The following is a 23,745-nucleotide window of genomic DNA, read 5'->3' on the forward strand; positions in this document are numbered from 1 at the left end:
TATTTATGTAAAAAAGATAATCTTCCATTAGATCTTTCCCACTTTACGTGACATACATACAAAAACGTGCTAGCTAGTGGGTTAAATCCCATTTTGAGAGCAGTAACAGCACACAGACATATCACTGTCAAAAGAATGCTGATTTACATAGTGTGATCAGTAGATCTGCTCTGACAGATTACGTATTTTGTATCTTTATTAACTGTGCATCATTTTTACATTCTGTTCCAGTTAGCTTGTGACAGTTAACTATTTTTTAAATCAGATCTCAAGGCAAAGAAATGTCAATGTAGAAAAATAAATACATTACTCAAGCTTCTTCAAAGTATTGAACTAAATGACACATCAACTTAAATTGGTGAAATCACAGTGAATAGCTTTAAATAGAAATATTTTTGAAGTAAAAATACCACAGAGCATTAGATATTTTATAAAGTTGAGTTAAATTAGTATTAGAAAAACTATTACTCTTATGTTTTTATTACATATTGAGCTGGATCTGTCTTCCTCTGAAGTCACCAGGAATATTAACATCAATTTAATTAACTTGAAGCAAGATTTAGCCCGGAAAGAATTATTTTACCATGAATAAAGGAGCAAATGAAGTCTGAATCTCAGCTTTTTCCAGCAAGGCATTGAACTCAGATCCACAGAGATATTTAGATACCAAACTCCCACTGGACAAGAAATAGGTAAATATATTTAAGAACCCGGAACTTACTAGCTCTGATCCATATTGAACACAAAATGTATTCACCGTTTCCCAAGACAGGTGAATAATAAGTATAGCAATGTGGGAAACAGCAATATAAAATCAGTATTATAAGAAAGGGTAGCTCAACCTCTGCAATGATGAGGGCTGGATTAATTTTCCAACATTCATTACGAACCATGGGAACTCATGGCTACTAACAGCTACATGCAGCTCGGTGGGTGGTGGTCAGTTTTGGACTTTGTAGGCTGTTTCTAACAACCACCTCCTCCAAAGCAACAGAGACAGGCTGGCTGGAATCACTCTGCAGGACAGACCCGGCCAAGGTGCACCAGCAAAAGCACCACCTTGTTTAAACCACACGTGACATTCTGATCTGAGTTATACCAAAGTTAATCAGAGGCACTGAGATGCTAATAGGATCAGAATCTAGCTTAGTATCAGTGTAAAGACTGTGGTCACTCACTGAAGTATCTCAGATTACTAACAGATTACTCTGCATTGCTTTCTCGGGTCTCAAAGGAAAACTGCAGTATTGCCAGGACAGTTTTCAATTACCAGCCTTTATTTTGAGCGTGCACTATATAGATCTGTGCATGCCAAGGTGACACAGAAATATTTTTTTTTTCCCGAAAAATACACTAAGTGAACAAGGGGAACTTGGTTTTTTCCCTCTATTTTTATCCTGTTTTCAAAAAATGAGGCTGTGCTAAATGAAAGTTCATTGTATCTTCCATTCACCTTGTGCGAATCTGGAATTTGCTTTGATTCCAACTACAACTTGTTTAAATTCTGTAATCATGGCATAACTTATATTTTTTTTCCCCTTTGTGTATTTTGCAAGTGTTCCATTATTTACATAGTTTTTAAAAAATACACTCTGAAATGTAATCTTATCTGAAATTAGTTTCATCATATATGGTGTTTACGGAGGTACTAGATGATTCTGTTCTCACAGAAGTTTCTTGCACGCATTATTCCCGCCCAACAGAAAAACCCACAGAATGAACCATGGGAGGAAATTTTCCTTGCAATCTTCAAACATCCCAAATGGAGCCTGAAGCTCAAACTCAGTTGCTACAGAATAGGCCTTGTGGTGTGTCCAAATCCTACAGATTTCAAGGAACACTGAGCCTTAGAGGCTTTTCTAAAAGGCCACAGCAAACTCATCAAAGGTTTTGTGTCTCTTCATGAGTCTGGTTTCTCGGTGGGCCTCAACTCGCTGAAGTTGTATTACAAACATTCCATGTAGTCAGAGATCTCTGAACCTCCTTTCCTTTAAATGAACTGTGTAACTATCTGCTAAGCACATTTACTGATTGCCTTCAGACTTTCTAGAAAAAATCTACCACAGGATGCAAAGATATTATGTGATAGGAAACAGAAGGTAAATTATCCTGGTGAACTAAAGGTGCTAGAGTTTGGAGAAAGAAAGATCTTATCACCAACAAAGCAGTAATCATCTGTGAATGTATCATGCCTTCCTATGTCACCACCTCACTACCATGCCAGTGGAACTTTGTGGATGTTGTAATTTTTATATCTGCGTATCTTAGAGAATTAGCTAGAAATAAATTTGAGTACATCAGATGAAGTCCTTTTCCTAATGCTTTCAGAGATAGATGAAAACCTTACTGTGGCTCGGCTACAAGTATTTTTCAAGACCTCGGTGTTTGTGAGACATCCTTAATTCCAAAATTGAGGATGATTCTGTTACTGGAAAATCTCATCGATTCAGCCTTGTATCACCCTCTGATAATGTCACAAACACTGCTGAAGAGAAGATGCATGCTATGAGAGATGATGAAATGAAAAAAACCTAGCAAAGGAAGTGCAATCTTCCACACGAGTAGTCCATGCTCTCAAGATGTCTGCAAAGCTGGCAGAACACACATCATCCTTAGTGAAACATCTGAGCATTTCAGTCATACTGAGGCAGAAGTTTCTGCATCAAAACACATTTTAGGTTGCTAGAATCCAGCTGCAACATAGTTTTGTTATGATATTTAAAGCACCATTCAGAATGTAGATGAGATGGCTGTGCTAAAGAATAGCTTTATCAGTTTCAGTAAAATACATCCAGAAGACAGCAAAGCAGCAAAAGCAGCATTTTTTTAAAGCAAAACAAAAATATCTTATACAGACTCTGCAAATTTGTAGAGCTGCTGGGATTGTATTTTAATGCAATCTATTCATTATAACTACTATGGGCAAAAAGCTACTGCTAATATATTACACAATAATTCTGCTATCACTTTGAGAAGTATGGAATAGTCAGAGCTTCTAGTGAAACAGGTATGAACAGTGCAGCATCTTAAGCATGGCCTGGGCATCTGTGTAAGCAATGGGTAAGGTAAAATTTAAAAAAAATGGTTTCACTGCAAGCACAGACAGGGACCAAAAATTTATGAGTCTTGCATAAAAAGGGATCTTCTAATGTGTATTTAACTTTTAAATTTTTACCTAGTCCAGTCATCACTGCTGACTTGTCCTTGATGAATATAAAAAAAAGTCTTGATTTTGAATGTAATCTTCATGAAATAATCTACAAAAATGAAGTGGCTGTGAATGAAAATATGATATGATTACTTTACATAAATTTGGGAGGTCTTTATTGGTACTCACCATCCACAGGAAATACACCTGGAAAAAGGCTACTAAAAAATTCTTACAGCAGAGGTCCAACTGCCATCAACAAGATGTTTGTTTTTCCTTGGTATATAAAAATATATAAAGTATAAATCAGCCAAAAATGCAGAATGTGTATAATTAAGTCTTACATCTTTAACCACAGTGATTATATTGATAATTTGTAAACCTCTGCCCAGGTCTAATTTATTCACATAATTTATTTTTTATGTAAACAGCAAGAGACACAAGTTACATCAAAGCAGAAAGGAAATGCTGGCAAAACAAAAACTACAGAAAGATGCTGAGGATGCGATTCAGTTATCTGTATATAAGTTTCTAATGGCATCTTGAACAGTCTAGGGACTATCTAGGGATCATCTCTTTCTCACCTGCTGCCACTCCAGAATGGTACTACTTCTCTGTAAGTCCTATGCCATACGTGACAGACCAGTGTGGCTGTCTCAGATATCCTAAGGCATTGAAAATAGTAATGGTTGCTTATATTTAAGTGACGAATCCCACCCTGACAATTTATGTTCAGTGATACGCAATCTCTGTCCGAGCTAACCCCAGAAAAAGATGCAGAGGAGGGGAGAATGGGGACACCCAGGGTAGTCCATCTGAACCAGCTCTGGTCCTGAAACAATACAGCCAAACCAAACTGGAGTATCCTCACACGGCCCCGCTGTGCTACGTAAGTTTATTGGTTGGGTTTTGTCAACTCAAGGATCTTTTCACGATGTTACGTTACGTATTGTAGAAACTGCAGAGTTTAGGGAAACAGGAAACTTTTGTCTTCCTCTGCATTTTGGCTATATGATGAGGGAACAGTCCTCAGATACAGGTGGCTGAGAAGACCAAGGAAGAAATACATACATATTTGTAGCTAGGAAATCTGTCCCAGTAAAATGAACACTAATCAGCTTCTAGACTGCTTTGCTTTTTTTAAAATCTCACCTTCCTTCATTCTCTTGTAACTACTAACAGAACAGAGCATGATTTCGCTTTTCTACTTTCCTTTCATAGCCACTTAGGATCTTGTATCTCTGAAATATGCTGTCCATCAGAGATTGCAATCTGCCTTGTACAGTTCTCAGGTATGTTTAAATCTTCTTTTAGCCTTCAAAGGCTGGCTGAAAGAAGTGCCATTATTTCAGGCTGTAGCTTAACAGTGTATGATCTCTCTCCAGCCTTCGCCAAAGACCTTCATTCGTTGAAGGTCAAGGTATTAGAGTGTTATTTTTAAATATACTCCCAGCAGTGAAGAGTTAAAAATAGACTTCTACAAAAACGTACAGTAATTGGTTAAACCTTGTTAGCCATCACATGAAGATGATAAGTCCTCCCAGGAAAAGACATAGTAAAAGCAGCTTTGACATGGATTTATACTTAGAAGACCAGCTGCAGGCTTACTGGGAAGAGGTTCACAATGTAGGCTCTTGGATTATTAGCAGAAAAACAAGCTTGATTCTGGAAAGGAAGGGAAGAAGATACAAGAAAAAATTTTCCTCATTGTGATCTCCAAGTGAATTCCATGGATTCTCTACTTTGGAACAACCACCAGTAGACAGAAAGCTTGAAAAGATGGAGCTAGGAAAGGCAAAGCTGCTGAGAACTGGCCTCAATGCTTTATATCAGGCCATCCACCCCATGCATGGAATTGCCTGGACAGACGGGAAGCAAGTGATACTGACTGGTTTACACTATCATAATGGAGAGCTAAAGTTTGGAGACTCAAGCGTGGTTCGTCAATTTGAACATGTTTATGGGCTTTATTGGGGCCCATGTTGCTCTACAGACACCCCAGCTTTGCTTGCTGTTCAGCATAAGAAGCATGTTAGCATCTGGCAGCTGGGCTACAGCACTGCAGAGAAGAACAAACCCTTGATTTCTCAGACTTGTGAAGTTGGTGAGCCGTTTCCACTCCTTTCTCAGGGTTGTGTCTGGCATCCAAAGAAGGAGGTCTTGGCTGTGCTTACAAAAAGAGATGCTTCAGTCTTGCATGCTGTTCGTACTGACAATACCAGAGTTAAGGCACATATCAAAAGCAGTGGGCTTATTCACTGTGCTTGCTGGACTAAGGATGGTAATCGTTTAGTAATTGCTATAGGGAGTGCCCTGCATTCCTACATATGGGATGATGCTCAGAAAACTCTAAAGACCTGCTCCTTTTGCCCAGTTTTTGATGTAGGAGGTTATATCTGTGCTGTAGAAGCCACACTGGATTTCCAAATTGCTGTAGCTACCGAGCTTCCTTTAGATAATATCTATGGTTTGAAGGCAGGCATTGCATTTGATATTCTATCTGGCACAGAAACTGGTTCTTTAGCCTCACAGTCTTCTCTGGTGTTTGGTGATGAGGAATACTCCATGGACCTGCGAAGAAGGTCCACAGATTCAGGTAGATCAGGTGCTGATTCAGTTGCTTCTTCTTCATCAGGTCCTGTGGATTTAACCCGTATCCTTGCAAACCACCGTCGATCTGATCCCGGTCCTCTTATTACTCTGAAACGCAAAAACTCTGCAGCAACAGATGGTCAAGATTCTTCTCATTTGATCTTGGTGACTTTTGAGAGGAAGGTAACCACCACCAGAAAAGTCACTATCCCTGGTATTCTGGTTCCTGATATAATGGCTTTTGACCTTAGAGCTCAGATTGTGGCAGTAGCCTCTAATACTTCTAATATTGTTTTAGTGTATTCAGTAACCTCTTCCTGCATGCCTCGTATTCAACAAATCCAGCTGGAAAAAAATGAAAGACCAAAGGGCCTCTGCTTTTTGACTGATAAACTTCTATTGATTCTGATCGGCAAGCAAAAGTTCCCTGAGCCTAGTCTTATTCCATCTTCAAGTTCAGACAGGTATGTAATGCGTTTGATGATCAAAGAATTGATGCTGGAAGAAGGTTCTTCAGCATTGTCTGAGACTAAGCAGAATATATTTTATAACTTTGAATCCTCTGTTAATATACCTGGAAAAAGAAATCTCTTTGAAAACCTTGCTACAGAAGACCGACCTCAAAACAGGGGTCTGTTAATACCAAGAAGCACAGTTCTTCAATCTCCTAGTGGCAGAAGAAGACTCACTGAAGAAGTAAAGATCCCTAGTTATGATCAGAGCTCTTCATCAAGTGTGAGTGACCTGGATGAAAAAAGGCTTCCAGGCGACTTCTCAGTGACCTTGGAAACATCGGATGCTGAACCTACCAGTTGTTCAGTGTCTCCTCCTGGTTTTGGAATACCTACCAGGCTTTCCAGCAGACCATCTTCCCCTAAAGTGCAGTTCAATGTGATGCAAGAAACATCAAGTTCTCAAAAGAACAATTTGCCAAGTGAAGGAGGAATGAGTCACATATCTAGAAATTTAGAGAGAATTTGTGGCAGCTTCAATGAGTTACAACTAAGTCTTTCTGAAATAACAGACTTTGCTAAGAATGGGAGGAGGATATCCTTAGCCTATCCATGTTCACAGGAACCACCTGTCATTCATGTCACTTACCAGGTAACTTTTTTGTCATCTTAAAGATACTGTGATAGGACACTGAATTTTAAACAATCTTGTATTTATTTAGCTTTAAATCAAGAGGATGCAGTTTAATTCTTATCAACCCATGAGAAATGTAACCTGAGTTTGGCATCAAGCTTCATCTATAATGGTATTATAATTTGTCATTGAAACAATAACTCAGGATCATGTGGATAACTTGGAGAATACTTCACATGGGAGATTTGTGTCTGTTCATTCTTCTTTGATTATGCACAACTGTCTTGGATACTGATACTCTGTCACATATCTGTCTTGGATACTCTGATTTTGTGCGCATCTATCAAAATGAGAGAACAGAGCCAAACAGTTGTCAAATGTACAAAAGGTTTATATGTTAGTTTAGTGTAGAGATGCGCCTATGAGTAGGGTGGTACAGTAACCCACCAGAAACATAATAAATTCAAACCTGAGCTCAAATCCAAAGTTTAAAGATAACTAGACTCTCATGAAGACTGAAACAAAGTATTGAATCCCAATTTATGGAAAATTCAGATGGGCATGGCAAAAAGTTGTCTTATTTCTACTTTAATTTCTCACCACTAATCTTCACAGAGCTGGACATACTCAATTTGTAAAACATATTACCACTTCAAATTTTCTGGAAGAAAAAATAATCTTTTAATATGTGATTATCATTTTATTAAATAAACAGATGAATGTCAAATCATCACATTCCTATCCCACCTTGTTTTGGCAAAATTCCTACTGGCTTCAGTAAGAATTTCAACTAAGGAATGTAGGTTTGGTAATTATGTCTGGTTATTATTCTTAGTATTATTCACAGTAATACTAACATTATACTGATAATATTTTTGGTCATGCTGATGCTAGTGGTATTGTTGCTAAAACTGGGGTCCCTTTCAGGATGTAGATGCCAGTTAGAAACTCATTCTTATCTACTGCAACATAAGCAGCATTATGTCAGAGCAATACATTACATTGTGATGATGCTGAAGTATGTACTTCTCAAACAAATCTGACTTCCTTTTACTTTAAAAGAATCCATACAGACATCTAAGTACCTCTCCTTAAACACACATTAAGGGAATGGTTACTCAATTCAATCATATTCATTACTTTTTAGCAATTGTTTACCTGGCATTTAAACAGATTCTAGTATGTTAGGTACTCTGGATAAAAGAAAAGCTTTCAACCTGAATTAGTCAATAATTTAACTCGAATACATTATACAAATTCTGGTGAAAAAAGCAACATGTCTATTTTAAATAATTTAGGATTTTATTTGCCAAGAAGCAAGCCCTTCTGTTCTCCAGCATGTTCAAATTATTTCTGATCTCTTAACATAAATCAGCTTATTTATTTAGCAAGCAGCCCTATCTCTTGGATTGGGTTGGATTAACCTTTGCAAAGAGAAGTTTTGTTTGTGACACGTAACATTAATCTAAGATCTGAAGTCATTGTGCATGTTTGGTTGCACAAGCAGTAAGAATTAATTATCCTGATTTTTCTTTGGAAGGAAAAAAAAATATTAGTGCTTCTAAAATATTGCCAGACTAACCACATTTAGAAAGGAAGACTCTTATTTATCTGAATAGGTTAGTTTCACATTGAGCCAGCAGAAAGCGCTGGTAGTACCACATTTTAATGACTCAGAGAAAGTACCACTTAACGTCTTTCCGACACACATAGCTTTTCTGTGTAAGTCTCAACTAATGCCTTGCATAGCTCAGCCCCTCTTCTGAAATCTAACAGGATCACAGCATGATGCCAAAGAAGAATGAAAAATAGACTGATGGCAAAAAGGCCTCCAGACAGACAAGGAAATATTTGCTTCATAGGCAGCTAATAATTTTCTCAGAAAATAGTTGTTTTGATTAGTTTGGATTCAGACATCTGAACCTTGTTCCTCCTTCAGGAGTTGATTAGCGCTCTGTGAGCTCAGAGACCAGCTGGGCTGTGGGTTCCAGCCAGGCTCTGTGTTCACAGTGCAAAAAGTCAGGAAATAGCTTTATTGCCTTATGATATAAATATCAGCCTGTGGAAAACATTCTAAGCTTTAGGAACACTGCAGTCCAGTCAATAATATGGCCATTATCTTTCAGCTTTTTTGTGCCAAGAGCATGTCTTCTTAAGTCTTTGTATAATCCCCAACACAGCAGAGGCTCAATCTTGATTGAGAAATCTATTGTACTATAAAATATAATAATCAGTACCGCATAACCATATTTATGCATTAAAAACATAGAAGAAAAGTTTAAAACATGATAGATAAAAATGTAGCAATAATTAACGGGCAATTGTTGTGCAGAAGCATTATTGACATATTTATGTATGTTTTCAGTTCTGCTTAGAAAACCATAATGTAAAGCAGAATGTGTATTACTTAATAATTCATAACGTCTGCTCGCAAAATAGCCTTCAAAACCTTTGTTTATTCTGTTAGTGCTAGCCTACCTATAACTCCTCTGAAGTCACATCCATGCAGTACTACCAGAATTTATATTCTTTGTAGCCCATAGCCACAAAAGAAAAACATGATCACTCACACTTCGGAAATGTCACTGCACTATCACTTGTGTAATAGCATTCAGCCACCAGAGGTGACTTGATCATTCAACCCTGAAAAGCAAATATTATTGCTCTTTCATCACATACAGACTTGTGATTCAGGATAATGTGGGAGGGCAGACAGACGAACGCAATAAGACGATATTATTTAAAAAGAAAAAAAAAAAAAAAAAAGAAGAGCTGAGGATCTGTCACAGATTTGTTTCTGTTTCATTTTGCAAAAAGATACTTTTATCATCCTTTTCCCCCAGAAAAGAAACAGCTGCAGAATATTTAAACTAGCCTCATTCAAAAGCTAATTACAGTGGAAATAAAGCCAATCTGGATTTGAAATTAATGGCATTTAGGCAAATCTCTCCAGGAGGAATAAAATTCATCTTAATCTGAAGAATATCTTAAAACTCCTACATTTTGCTTGCAAGCAGTATTATATCAGAAGTGTGTATCACTGAGAGCATATATTGCATAATTAAACAGGAAATAAATATCTTTTCAGCAATTAGTCATGATGATTTCCTTTTCTTAGCACTCACCAATAACTGTATACAAGTCAATTTGTACTTTTATAGCATCTTCATACAATTTACTATGGGAAACTTTATTGCCAAGGTCAGCTATAAAATAAACAATTTTTTTACACAGAGCTGAAAGATGAATAGAAAGGGTCCAAACACATGGCAATAAAGTTCTTCTGATAGAAATACATGAAGTAGAGATAAAGGAGGGGGGTAATAAGGGTGGCACAGTAAAATGAGCAAAGACCAGGCTGCAATGATCAGCTGTAATAAGACCATGAACCTTTCTGAAATCCAAAGGGCAATTTTGACTCAGGTTGAGCAATAGAAAGAAAGTCATGAAAATGATGGAAGAGGAAGGTGATATGACTGCTCCCTGGAGTAAGAAACTAGTCAGCCATCCTGAAGTTTAGAAGGAAGAGATTTAGGATGACCATAAAAGAAAGACCTGAAGTAGTCAAGAGAAGGTGTGATTAATGCATGGATAACATTTTGAGCAAAGGTTGAGGAATTTGTTAGGAACAAATTCTGACAATAATGTTCTGAAACCGATCAATAGCAGACAAGCAGGGCTTGTAGAGGAAACACAATACTTTTTATTAGAGATTATTTTTTTGTTGGATACATAGATGCAAAAGAAAAGGAATATGTAATGTCAAAAATTAATCCATGTTTTCATACTGTGCAAAGGAAGTAAAGATCTGAATTAAAAAAAACCCCACGCTCAAATCATAAAGATCATGGAAGCACAAGCACGAGGAAAAAGGCTGTAACTTAGATGCCTATATACCTGAAACAGTAGTTGTATGACTATTAACAGGGAGCCTAAAGTAGAGAAATCCTAGCATCCTATCATCTGAAATGTTGATATGCACTATAAATGCAAACTGCACTGGGATTTAATCACCCCTGAGCACCTCAGATCTCTTCCAGCGTAAACATTTTACAGGCTTATGCTTCTCTGATGGGTTAACTAAGGTTGCAAATGGAATGCCCCACATAAGGGCAAGGAAAGATATTAAGATCTCCACCAAAATAAAATCAGGATCCCCCAAAAATCAAACAGGAATCACAGCAACAGCAGAACTAATGACAGGAAAGGGGAGCAGTGCAGGCTGCCAAACCTGATTAATACTACCTGGGGCAATGCAGCACAAGGCTTAATGAGACACAGTACTTTGAATGTCAGAAATCATAGTTCTTATTCCTCTTCAGTGCTCTTGCTTCACCATGTAACTCTCTTTTTGTTGTCTTCTGGGCCAGAACCCCCACATCTATAATTTACTAGCTTTTTTCTCATCCCACACAATTAATGTGGGAGCAACGCAAAAGCAAGCTGACAAATGGGTACTAAGGTATCAAAACTGAAATCACCACTGAAGCACAACACAAAGAGCTGAAATCAAGGGTTTAAGAAAATGAAAACAGAGTTCTAGGCAACTACAGCACTATTCATCTTACAATGCAGAGATATCACTGACTAATGTGATACCTTTCCTTTGTAAAGGAACAGATTATTAACACCAAGGATATGAGGAATATTTAAAATACATGTAATTCAGTACAGTACTTGAAATCATGCCACAGGGGAAATTATTTGTTCAACAGCAGAGAATAGGGATTAATAGAAGAAATATAAGATGGTTAAGGAATTAGCTGGAAGGAAGATAGTAAATCGTTATAGTAATATAAAAGAAAATGGAAGAAATTTGCTAGTGGATTTTCTCATAATTGATCTTCAGGCTAATCTAACAGTTTCATTAATGATCTGATGAGATATGCTAATAAAATCTGTGTATGGCAGAAAGTCAGTAGTATTTTCAATAGAGGACCAGGATATCAGGCCTATAACTTGACGACCTAAGCATCTAAAATTTAAAAAAATGTATTGAACTAATATGAAGTGCATAGTGATATATTTCAGGATTAATAGAAGGAATTTCTGCTGTAAACTGGGTATTCATTAGCTGGAAACAACCAAGGATGACAAAAGCTTGCACATGCTATGTGACTACAAGATAATTATGAATCAAAAATGTGATATGTTCATGAAAAGAACAAAGGCAGTCTGTGAGTACATCAGTGAGGTTCATCCCGTATGTAATGCAATACTGGGCAACACAAAAGCAAAAACGGGGCCTGGAAGAATGAGAACCACCCGCTGTATGAGAAGGCCAGGTTCAAGACTAAGTAACTTGAAGGTGCACAAGTCCTTGGGACCTGATGAGATGCACCTGGGGGCACTGAGGGAACTGGCAGGTGAAGTGGCTAAGCCACCATTCATCGTATTTGAGAAGTTGTGGCAGTCCGGCGAAGTTCCCACTGACTGGAAAAGGGGAAGCATAACCCTGATTTTTAAAAAGGGAGAAAAAGAAGACCCAGGGAACTACAGGCCAGCCAATCTCACCTCTGTGCCCAGCAAGATCATGGAATGAATCCTTCTAGAAATGCCAGGACACATGGAAAATAAGGAGGTGATTGGTAACAGCCAACATGACTTCACTAAGGGCATATCGTGCCTGACCAATCTGGTGGCCATCTACAATGGGGTTACAGCATTGGTGGATAAGGGTAGAGCAACTGATGCGATTTACCTGGACTTGTGAAAACCATCTGGGACTGTCCTGCACAACATCCTTGACTCTAAATTAGAGAGACATGGATTTCATGGATGGACCACTCAGTGGATAAGGAATTGGCGGGATGGTCGCACTCAAAGAGTTGGGGTCAACAGCTTGATGTCCGGGTGGAGAGCAGTGACAAGTGATGTTCCTCAGGGGTTGGTATTGGGACCGAAGCTGTTTAACAATTTTGATGGTGACATGGACAGTGGGGCTGAGTGCACCCTCAGCAAGTCTGACAATGACACCAATGTGTGTGGTGCGGTTGACATGCTGGAGGGAAGGGATGTCATCCAGAGGGACCTTGACAGGTCCGAGAGCTGGGCCTGTAGAAACCTCATGAAGTTCAGCAAAGCCAAATGCAAGGCCCTGCATATGGGTTGAGGCAATCCCAAGCACAAATACAGGCTGGGTGATGAGTGGATTGAGAGTGGCCCTGAGGAGAAGGGCTTGGGAGTAGTGGATGGAAAACTGATTATGAGCCAGAAATGTCCGATCTCACAGCCTAGAAAGCCAACTGTATCCTGGGCTGCATTAAGAGGAGTGTGGCCAGTAGATCGAGGGAGGTGATTCTCCCCTTCTACTCTGCTCTTGCGTTCAGCTCTGGATAAGAAAGGCATGGACCTGCTCAGGCAAGTCTAGAGGAGACCACGAAGATGCTCAGGGGGCTGGAGCACCTCACCTGTGAGGACTGGCTGAGGGAGTTGGGGTTGTTCAGCCTGGAGAAGAGAAGGCTCTGGGGAGACTTTATAGTGGCCTACCAGTAGTTAAAGACGGCTACAGGAAAGCTGGGGAGGGACTTTTTACAAGGGCATGTAGTGATAGGACAAGGAGCAATGGCTTTCTTTCAGAAAGAGGGTAAATTTAGACTAGATGTAAGGAAGAAGTTCTTCACTTCTGTGAGGTTGCTTGAGACACTGGCACAGGTTGCCCAGAGAAGCTGTGGCTGCCCACTCCCAGGCAGTGTTCTAGGCCAGGTTGGATGGGGCTATCAGCAACCTGGACTAGTGGAAGGTGTCCCTGCCCATGGCAGGGGGGTTGGAACTAGATGATCTTTAAGGTCCCTTCCAACCCGAAACATTCTATGAACAGGGCCATGAGGCCTCAACTGGATAACATTTTACATTTCTAGACATCCATGTGCAAGAAAGACACATTCAAACTGCAATCAATCATTAATCCAGTGTTAGTTAAAACAATTCTGATTGATAGCATATTCTTATTTACCCCACTGTTTTATCAGTCATTAAATTTATGTTCATGAAGATGATCTTAACATCCAGGCAAGTGTAGGCAGTGCATTAGAAGATACAAGATAAATAGTGAAAAAAGTCAAGAGGCAGAACTAGCTGACCGCTCAGTGGGGTTCAAAAACGTGATAGAAGACATGTTTGTTTATTGTGCAAACTTACAGCATATAACATAACTAATATATATATATAATGCTATATATACATAACTAATGCAGGAACCCCATTGCCTTAGTAAATGATTTTCTTCTTGTATATATTTGCATTCCAAAACATGAGTTTTGAAAGACAGTTTGGCAATGCTGTAATGGGCTGGCTACTGCCCAGAAGACCCTTTATAGGCTATAAAATCTGATCAAGGGGCAGGCTGACACGAAGGAAGGGAAACAATTATTGAATTGATGGTTTCTTTCTGTTGGATTTTTGTTGAGGGAGAGTTGGATTTGACATAAAAATTGCATTTAAACATTTAAACTGCATTTGACATTTAAACTGCAATAGAGGAGGTTTAGACTGTCCATTAGGAAAAAAAAATTCACAGAAAGAGTGGTCAGACAGTGGAATGGGCTGCTCAGGGAGGTGGTGGAGTCACCATCCCTCGATGTGTTTAAGGGTCGTTTAGATGAGATGTTGGGGGATGTGGTGTAGCGGAGAAATTTGTAGAGTTGGGCTGATGGTTGGACTCGATGATCCCAAGGGTCTTTTCCAACCTGAATGATTCTGTGGAAAAAAAAGAAAAGAAAAAAAAAGAAAAGAAAACATACTAAACATACTACAGGAAGTTGGTTAAAGAAACTTAAATCTGAAACAATCTGAAAATATCTTCTCACATATATGGAAATACATTTGTTTCTTCTGTGATTAATATGTTCTTGGTCTACCAGTAAACTCTAGTTTAGGATAAAGCAACTAACATTAAGGAATTTTAATCTGAGATATGCAAGTCCTCTGGCTTCTACTGGAGATAAATAGCAACATAGTAAAACCAGATACATATTTTGAGAAAAGGTGGATTAAATTTAGATTTGGCTAGAAAATTGACTTTAGGTTAAGGCAGGAAAATGGGAAGTGCTAAGGTGAGATTTTAGCTGTATTTCTAACTCTGTCATAGATTACTTCCATGACCTTGAGTAAATCTCTTAATCTTCCTGTGTAATAGTTTGATCATCTATAAAAAGGGAATACTAAGAGTTACGTGTCTCTCAAGAAGGCATGGATTTAAATCAGTTAATCTATGATATGATGTGTGTGAACATATTCCTCAAACAGAAGGCATGTTATCATCACTTAAACAAATAAAGGCTAAATAATTAGAAGATTAAAACAGAGGAGGATTCTTGACCTGACAGAATTTGCTAGCAGACAAAAATAAATGTAAAGATGATTAAGTTTATCATTATGAACAGAAATATATGACAAAGACAGAGAGAAGAGCCAATATGAATGCTCACAAGTAATGAAAGACAAACAACTCTGAAACTTAAACTTTGAGATCTGTACTTGAAAAACTGGTTACGATAAAAACTAGATACTGTGGAGTTTTGTATTTACAAAAATGTCTTCCACTTCCAATGGCTGTTCTAGTAATAACTTGCAAGGCTAAGTAGGAAACATACTAGAACCAAGTCATCCTTAGTATACATTTCCATTCAACTGATTTCAAGTCAACAGAGACAGAGCTAGATTGTTTTCTGATTATTCTTGAGTTGAAGCATATCTACATGAAAAGAATTAATCCCTTGGATTAAGGCAATGTGCCTGTCTCATTTACAGTCCACCTTTTTCTATAATTCATCAACTGAAGTATAAGTTTGAATAAACTCTGCTACTTCAGCCTGAATTCAGGAAAATTAAATAGTCATGAGATGTGCTAATCCACAAAATGCAGCAATGAAAAGCTTTGCACAGATACCTGTACAGGCAAATAGCATCTTTGCAATGCAAATGCAAAGCACAGGCTCACCACTGAACATTCAGCCCATTGAGTTTTAAGTGTATTTAGGTTCAATAGAATCTAGTACTATATAATCTGAAGAGACCTAAAAATGACAAGGAAGTTCTGTTATATAGTTATAGCAGTAATAAAAAGTTACTATAAGTTTATGATGAAGAAAATTATACTTCTTTGATGCATTCCTTAGGTTTTTCCCCATTAATCACACAGCAACAAATTTCTGGATGTTTTTAATAGAGAAAAATACAAGAAGACCTTTGAAAGTTGGAAAGTTTACACTTTTAATGGAAAGATATTTTTACAGTTCTTACATCTTCAGTCAATCATAATATATAAATAAACAATCAGCCATAGACTATCTGCATGGCCAATTTATGATAGAGTGGGGAAAAAATATTTTGCAACAGTTGGTAGACATTCTGATTTACAGAATCCAATGTGGTTGCATGACAGCACACATACTATGTACAGAAAAATGAAAGGGATTGATTTAGAAAGGTTGTTACACAGCAGAAAAAGCACATGTTCTCTGAGAGAGCAACTGAGTCAAAAGACAGCACAATTAGAAATGAAGACAAGCATTACAAGAGACATTTATTTAGTCAAAGATTAGATTACTATGCACAGAAAGAGAAGATGCAGTTGTGAATTCATTCAACTGTAAGATTCATATTGGCAGGAAAGATTCAAGGCAGGGTAGGACTAGAATAAGAGTTAGGGTAGATGACATCTTTTCAACCCATTCTAAAATGTTAACTCGGATCCCTTCTGAACGTACAAAACAGAAAGGTCTAGGAAATGGGATAAATAGCCATAAAGGATGCCAAAGGGAAAAAAACCCCAAACATAACACATGGGAACTACACAGATGGAAAGTACAGAGAGGAAAGAACAAAATGAAATCCACAGGATAAAGTATAACAAGATGATTTAGAAGAAAAAGTCCAATTCACATATATTTGATAATGGCATTGAGTCCCTGGAAAATTCTTGAAGCTAAAATTACTTTCAAATTATAGCAGATAGGAAAGTGTAAATGCAAATATATACCCACTCCATAACCATATTAGTTCAACTATTTTGTGATCCTTGCTCTTTCTAGTAATCAGAATGATGGAACACAAAGGTGTTGATTCTCAAGGCCAGCTAAACTTCATGAAACACAAATATGCCACCTCTATATTCAAGTGTGTTGTTTCAGTGAATGTCAGAGCAAATTCCAGGGCTGTAAATCCATACATTCCCTCTCAAAGAAAGTCACAGGATTCCCAAGCTACCTTGTTATGACAGCTTTTCAGAGAGACTGTCACTGTCGCTATGTCCAGTCTCTCTGCAATTCTCTCTGTGCCAGAACTGAGGTTATTTTACTGGGGTGGAATAGCTGACCAAAGACTATCAAAACCATCCATGCATACAACTTAAACTGAGCAGAGGACTCATTTGCTCTGGTAGCATCTTGGACAATTCTATTCCAGGCATGATATATTCCCTTCCACTGAACTGACTCTTCAGGCAGAAATACCCAACGGACGTGTATATGCGTGACCTAATATATGATATATACAGGGCTGGTGCTGTTTTTTGCTGCATAAGCACACAAAGCAAAAAGCAAAGGGTTACATTCCTCTTCACATGGGACTATGAGATTGTGCTTAGAATTGTAGTGCATGATGGTGTCATCTATAAATTGTAGCAAAGATGGACAAACAAAAAGCAAAATGACTGAAGAACTGAAAGGAGTAAGAGCAGACAAACGGTTAAAAGAACCCAGGCACAATGTCTAAGCTTTTAACAAGATCTTTTCTTTTACATGCATGCCTTTGAAGAAAAGTTTTTCAAATGGAGCAGTTACTGAAGAAACAAAAGATGTTCTCCTCTGTAATGGCAAGATCCATTTGAACTTAGTACAGCAGCTGTTTCATCTGGCTGTTATTGAAATGAAACATGGTATGTTTATTTTACTTCTGGTATCTGGTTTCACCTGGTTTTTAGCATAAAAGAGGCATTTGTGGTAGACTAATTAATTACCCCATACTGTAGTAAGCTGAGATAGCTAACTTTTTTTGGTAAATTTTTTTTTTCCTTTGTCTGAAATATGTAAGTGTCTCCTGAAATCACTTAAATGCTAAGTAACTGCAGAGCTACCTATTAAGAGACTAATATGTTACATGCCTCTGCAGAGGAAGACTGAGAAAATAATCAGTACAGTGTGTTGCCTGGAAATAGATATGCTTCCTTGAGACCTTTTGGCATTTTGCTTTGCCCACCTTTACAAGCATGTCCCAGACCTGATAATAGAGAGTAGGTTGGAGAAAAATTCATTCTCAGAATATTATACATACATGCATCTTGTAGCATTTGGAATTATTTAAAAGATAAACAATGAAGCTCAATGTTCTAATTTGCCAATCTCACATTTCTACCACCCACCACTGATTAACTGGTAAGGACAGAAGCAGCTAGGGAAATCCTAGCCCCAAACTGGTCTCTGAATTACCTCGTCCCTATCTGTTCATGTATGCTACCTTCTCAACAACATACTGTTATTTTTTAGCCATTTCTCTATAATGCTTCTGATGGCTTTTCTCATCACAGTCGAAGTATATGATGATCTTACAGTACAGAGTAGTTGGCTATAATTATGATCTCCTTGCACAGTTTCCACACTGAGAGATTCATAAATTACTCTCTGTCTTACCCCTTGTTTTAGCCCCTGACAAGCTGAGACATACTGGCTTAATCGGTATACTCTGTCTTATGAGAAATGAATTCTACTATTGGTGAAATCAAAAAGAAAAGGAAAGTAATACTCTAAGTTATAGTTGTCTAAATAATGACAGTTACATGCCAGATTGCTATATAACAGGCTTGTTGATGAAAAATAAACCAGGCCTGGATGTTACTCGTGCTGGCACCAAGGACTGTGGGAAAAAGAGATGTAAAATATGCACCATTCTGCCATTCATATTCAGTTTATCTCCTTGTTGATGTGACCACAAGAATGAAGAAAAGGGGCAACAAATACAACACAGATCAGGGGAGCTGCCTTTATAATGGCCTTTATTGGCCCATTTCTGTTTTGCCCTAGCTTACAGCAGTTCCTGAGAATTGTTCCAGAAGGTAAGGATATACAGGTTTGATATTTTTGTCAGCAATCTCTCTTGACTGTACAGTGCAGGCATATATGAAAAAACTCTACTTGTTGAGGCCTGAGCTATTTCCCAGCAGGCTTCTGCAATAACACAAGGCTTCGCGGGGCAACAAGGCTAACATTTTTGGCCTGTAAGTCCCAGCTCTTGATTTTGGAAACAAATGCCCACAAGGAAAAAAAAGGTTTAGAATTCAGTATAAAAATAATAAATAATAGGCCTGAGAAAACCTAATTTCAGCTCTACAGAACAGTTGAATATTTAATATTTAATTAGCAGAACACCACTTCTTAATTTCATGCATTAGACTTCAGAGATATCAAAAAGACCATGTCTCAGAATCATCCTAATGTGTCCCTCTTTCTGTTCAATGTGGTGCTCAAGATTTTCTGAAACTGAGTCTGTTTGTTGACAGCAAAAAGAACAACTGAAACAGGAATCTTTCTAAAACTCACCAAAATACTGCAGAATTATCAGGTTTGGGGCAGAAATAGTTACATAGCTCTTTATTCAGTTCTGACCACTACAGGTTTATATTCATAAATCTTTCCTTTGCCACAAGGCATGAATATTAAATGGGATGTTTAAAAATATAACTCCCATCCTTTAATACTATATAATTAAAGGGGATGTAATGAAGAGCATGCTTATATTACAATGACAGCCTGGCATATTTTACTTTGAATAAACACTTAAACTTGAATATATTGGGGGAAGAAAGTTCACAACTGTAGGCCAAATTCATACCCACAGCAAGGCTATTAAGATCATCAGAGTTATATGGGCAAGGAACTTGGCCTCATCGTTTGCACTTTAATCCCAGGACTGTAATACCATTACCTGTACTAAATATAGCCTGTCATATAGTGCCCTGGTATTAGCACACAGAAGTCTCTCTTTTCAGCAAGTCATCATCATAATAATAGTGCATTGCAAAAGGGTACTACATTCTGCATGTTTTTCCACCATTAAAATAGTTCATGGGACATGCTCCAAAGCAAGTGTTAGCAATGACACAGAGAATTTCAAACATTTCAATGGATAATAATAAAAAGTCCCAAGAATTTGACAGAAGAGTGTGCTTTATCAATTTGACCAACAGTGTAACTATCAATTTGGACAGCAGAATTTCCACTTTCAAGTCCATTGCTTACAGAACCTGAAGACTGTCCAGAATTGGAAAGCAAGTGTTAAGAGTAGAAGATTAAAGATTCATGGTTTGTAATTGCAATCTTCTTATGATGTAACAGGTGACACGACAGCATGCGATAGCATAGAGCCTGGAAAAGTGCTTTGTTAATAGTGTAAGGAGGGGAGATTTGTCTTGTCCACGAACATGCTTTGTTATGACTGACAAAAATTAAGCATTGTTCTGCTAGATTTTCTACACTTCCTTTTCAAAACACAGTTTTATCTCCCACAATGAAAAATTTCAACAACAGAACATATCAGGGCTTTCTTTACCTCATATCCCAGGTAATGCCCGTACTCAGTAATGACAGGATCATATGCTCTAAGAAAAACATGTGATACAAGGACTCCCACAATGCCCTTCAGTTGCCATGAATTTTTTTCTTTTCCATACAACGTCAAACTGAAAAGAAGGCAAAAAGAGAATTCACTATTTTCTATAAGAAGTGCAATATCCAGTCCAAAAGGAAAAAGATGAATCACTAGAAAAAATATATATGGTATAGATAGCTTCATTTTCAAGCTGACTTGCAAAGGAAAGTAAAAAACAAAGAGAAAGGTAGGTTTATTTTCTGCTTCTATGCAATACAGAAAGTGAACCTCAATGATTTTGATGTTTTTGTTTTTTAATCTTGCTTTTCTTTTTCAGAAAAAAAAAAAGGATTAAAAATGTCATTCAGATTTTGTTCATTCTCTTTGAAAAGATTTGATAAATAATTAAAGGACAAGAAATTTTATTATATCAGCTTTTGTAAATCATCTTCAAGGTGTAACTTCTGCTTGCTATATGAATTTGAAAACATACTGAACAATCTTGGCTTGACAGTAAAGGAGATGGAAACCCCTACTTCCTTCTAGAACAAATACAGCACAATCAGTTTCTTTGCCAGCTTTTTCAGTTATGATCTCTCCATCATTTGGGTAGAGCAGATGAGCAAAAAGGATAAGCAGAAGTCACTAGAACAAAAGTCAGCATGGGAAGGCTGGATGAGTTTTCAGAAAATGGAGATACCTATAGTTTATCAGAACTAGGAAAGATGCACCTTGGCTTTCAACTTAATTTAAATAGGGGCCAAAATACCTCAAAGCTTTAAAGAGCTTTCAATTAGCCCCCCCTTTGCGTTTTCACAAAGGTGTGTTTAGCATGGATTGTCAGATCTTAATGTCATCAGTGTAATAAGGGCTTTAGTACACAGAAAGAAGCCTGCGTACTGGCTGACTTTTTATTTACAGAACCAGAGCAGTCAGTACACTCATTTTCTTTTTTTTTTTGCTTAATTTTTGTAGGCTCTTCTTGGATTGTGCTCACTGCAGACAAGGACGGCTTTGTGCCATTAATATTCAAAGCAACACAAGAGATAATCATAAGGGATGGAACTGACAGTTCAGAAGTCCATGGAGGTCACTCCTACAAGAAAAGCATTCAGTGCGACCACCAAGCAGAGTGATGTAATTTCTGAACAAAGAACACTAATGACCTTCTTTTCTAATAAAACACAGAGACATTCTTCAGTGTCAGAAACTGAGTGACTAGAAAGCTGTCTTCATTACTTTCAATGTATTTTAACTGTTAAGTCTGTGGCATTGTTACACTATAGCTAAATCCTAGGGTTGGCTGGTCTCTCATGATTTTTCCTGAAGGATCAGACCTAGAGTGAAGTTTACCACAGCTGCTGCTATTAATAGCTGCCTGTGGACTGGAGCAGAGAGACTAACCTCTACTTTAACTGTGGTCAGGATGTTCTTGGAGAAACAATATTATGCTAAAAATCATGCAGTAACAACAAGTCTAGCTAATACAGGTGTAGAGTCCACCCAAAAGCTCAAGAAAATACAATGAAAACTGGGAAGGGGAAAAACCCCACCTGCTTCAGGCTCTCTTTGTTGTTCCAGTTGGATCCCATGGAAACCTACAACGTTTTCAGAAATGCTTAATTTTTATATAAAAATGTTCAGTTACTAAAAAGGCTGTATCACAGGCTCTTGTCAGTGTCTTACACAGCACATAGATTTATACACACACACAGAAGAGAAACAAAAAACCTTGCAAGGTAAATTAAGGATCAAAGACAGTGAATGTAAATTTCATTTGGCTCAGTGCTGGTGTCTACACTGAACTTGTCATCTAGATTCCTGTATGATCAGTCAAAAAAAGCAAAGCACTTCTACAGCAGATTACTCATGCCCTAACAGATTTCTAAAACTGATCATAGTGAACCATCCCTATTAAGTAAGTAAATAAATGCCTATTCCTTTCCACAGACTGCAAAAGCAAGCTTGGGTGACCAGTTTAAATATAAACATTTACATTTAGTCAGATGCACCTCACCCTCAGAGTCAAGAGGCAATACAGATACATCTGAGAAGCAGGCAGACAGATTCATGAAAATTAAACTACCACGATTACGTGACAGAAATAGGCATAAGGGAAGAAATGAATGAAGTCCCTAACTTTTCTTCCTCTAAATGCAGAGATGGGCAAAGTGTAATGAGCAGCCACGTGTGTGAGGCTGAGCATTTCGTACTGCTGGACAGGCCCCAGCAGAACCTGTGGAAAGGCATGCCTGCTTCACCCTGTACATTCGGGGAAACATAGAAGGGTGAGACTTATTTAAGCTACTATTAAGACTTATTTTTCATACTGTGCATTTTGAGTCTTGTTAATATTCCTAGAGAGTCTTTTTTCCCTGCCTGGGAACCACGGCAAGCCTGTTTATGGGGCACAGATACGCTAAAACGCAGTTAGAGTAATTCACCCCATACCAAGGCTGGATAAAGAAGGCAGATCTATGGTCTGAAGGCACCTAATGGGTTTGGAGGTTTGGCATTAGCACTATTCCAGTGATGCAGCCAGAAATCTCATGAGGAATAGTTTCAGTTCCGGAAATTAGGAAACAGTTTCAATTCACTAAAATAAATAATGTTCTTCTCATGCAAGTATTCTCCCGGAGACAAAGGAATCATCATTCTAAATCACCTACAACCACAGGTATGCAATGTAGCCGGGTATCTTTGTACTACCTTGTTTGCAATGATCTTTTTAAGTAGCCTTGAGGAGCATTCCTGTTTGTAAAGCAAAACAAAATAAATCTGACCTTTGAACTATTAAACACATCTATTACTTTACAGTTATTTGGTTAATTGGATTGCCTGCTACTTTACATTAAAATTGTGTTCAGAAAGGTATTTGTATTATTATTTCTTTAAAAATTTGGTTTAAGTCCTGCTTTCCTTCACTGAAATCAGCACAAATCATTGAAATCAAATAAGTAACATGGAGGTTCACAGACTTAGCATGGTGAGGGAAGACATTATCAGATTTCTAAGAGACATAGCACATTTTGAAGCAGCAGATGTTTCTAATCCTGCAAATACACACGAACAACATCCTTGTGACTCACAAAAGTATCTGGTATTTACAATACTTCTGTTATGGCCAAGCAAAATAAAACTCAGTTATATCTAACTAGAATAATAGGAGGATATATTTAAGAGGACTACCTAGGCTCAACTAAAGGAAGAACTAAAAGGAAATTTTTCTCACAAGTATCTTCTACAGGTTGTAGTCCCATAGTTTGATTCACTTGAAATGAGGCTAATGAACCACAAAAAATGTTACATGGAACAGTCCTGCACTCTAAACATAT

At 37.8% G+C, this 23,745-nt stretch overlaps 2 protein-coding genes across 5 annotated transcripts in view; one reads left to right on the forward strand and one right to left on the reverse strand.

Moving 5' to 3' along the window:
* The window catches only part of FKBP1B (FKBP prolyl isomerase 1B), a 92,847-nt gene that overhangs the window by 59,126 nt on the left and 9,976 nt on the right, over positions 1-23,745 (reverse strand). The window lies entirely within an intron of this gene.
* Positions 4,751-23,271, forward strand: LOC141955904 (WD repeat and coiled-coil-containing protein-like). Of its 3 annotated transcripts, XM_074895548.1 has the most exons (4): positions 4,751-5,252; positions 5,784-6,844; positions 17,585-17,705; positions 21,386-23,271. In XM_074895548.1, exons 1-4 carry the CDS (start codon positions 4,928-4,930, stop codon positions 21,544-21,546), a joined length of 1,668 nt encoding a protein of 555 aa, XP_074751649.1. In that variant the 5' UTR covers positions 4,751-4,927; the 3' UTR covers positions 21,547-23,271. The 3 variants fall into 3 exon arrangements, with proteins under 3 accessions (XP_074751649.1, XP_074751647.1, XP_074751648.1); XM_074895546.1 differs by having other exon boundaries at positions 4,751-6,844; XM_074895547.1 differs by lacking the exon at positions 17,585-17,705 and having other exon boundaries at positions 4,751-6,844; positions 21,386-21,548.

Source organism: Athene noctua, chromosome 1 (assembly GCF_965140245.1).
Source record: "Athene noctua chromosome 1, bAthNoc1.hap1.1, whole genome shotgun sequence".
In the NCBI taxonomy this organism is placed as follows: domain Eukaryota; kingdom Metazoa; phylum Chordata; class Aves; order Strigiformes; family Strigidae; genus Athene; species Athene noctua.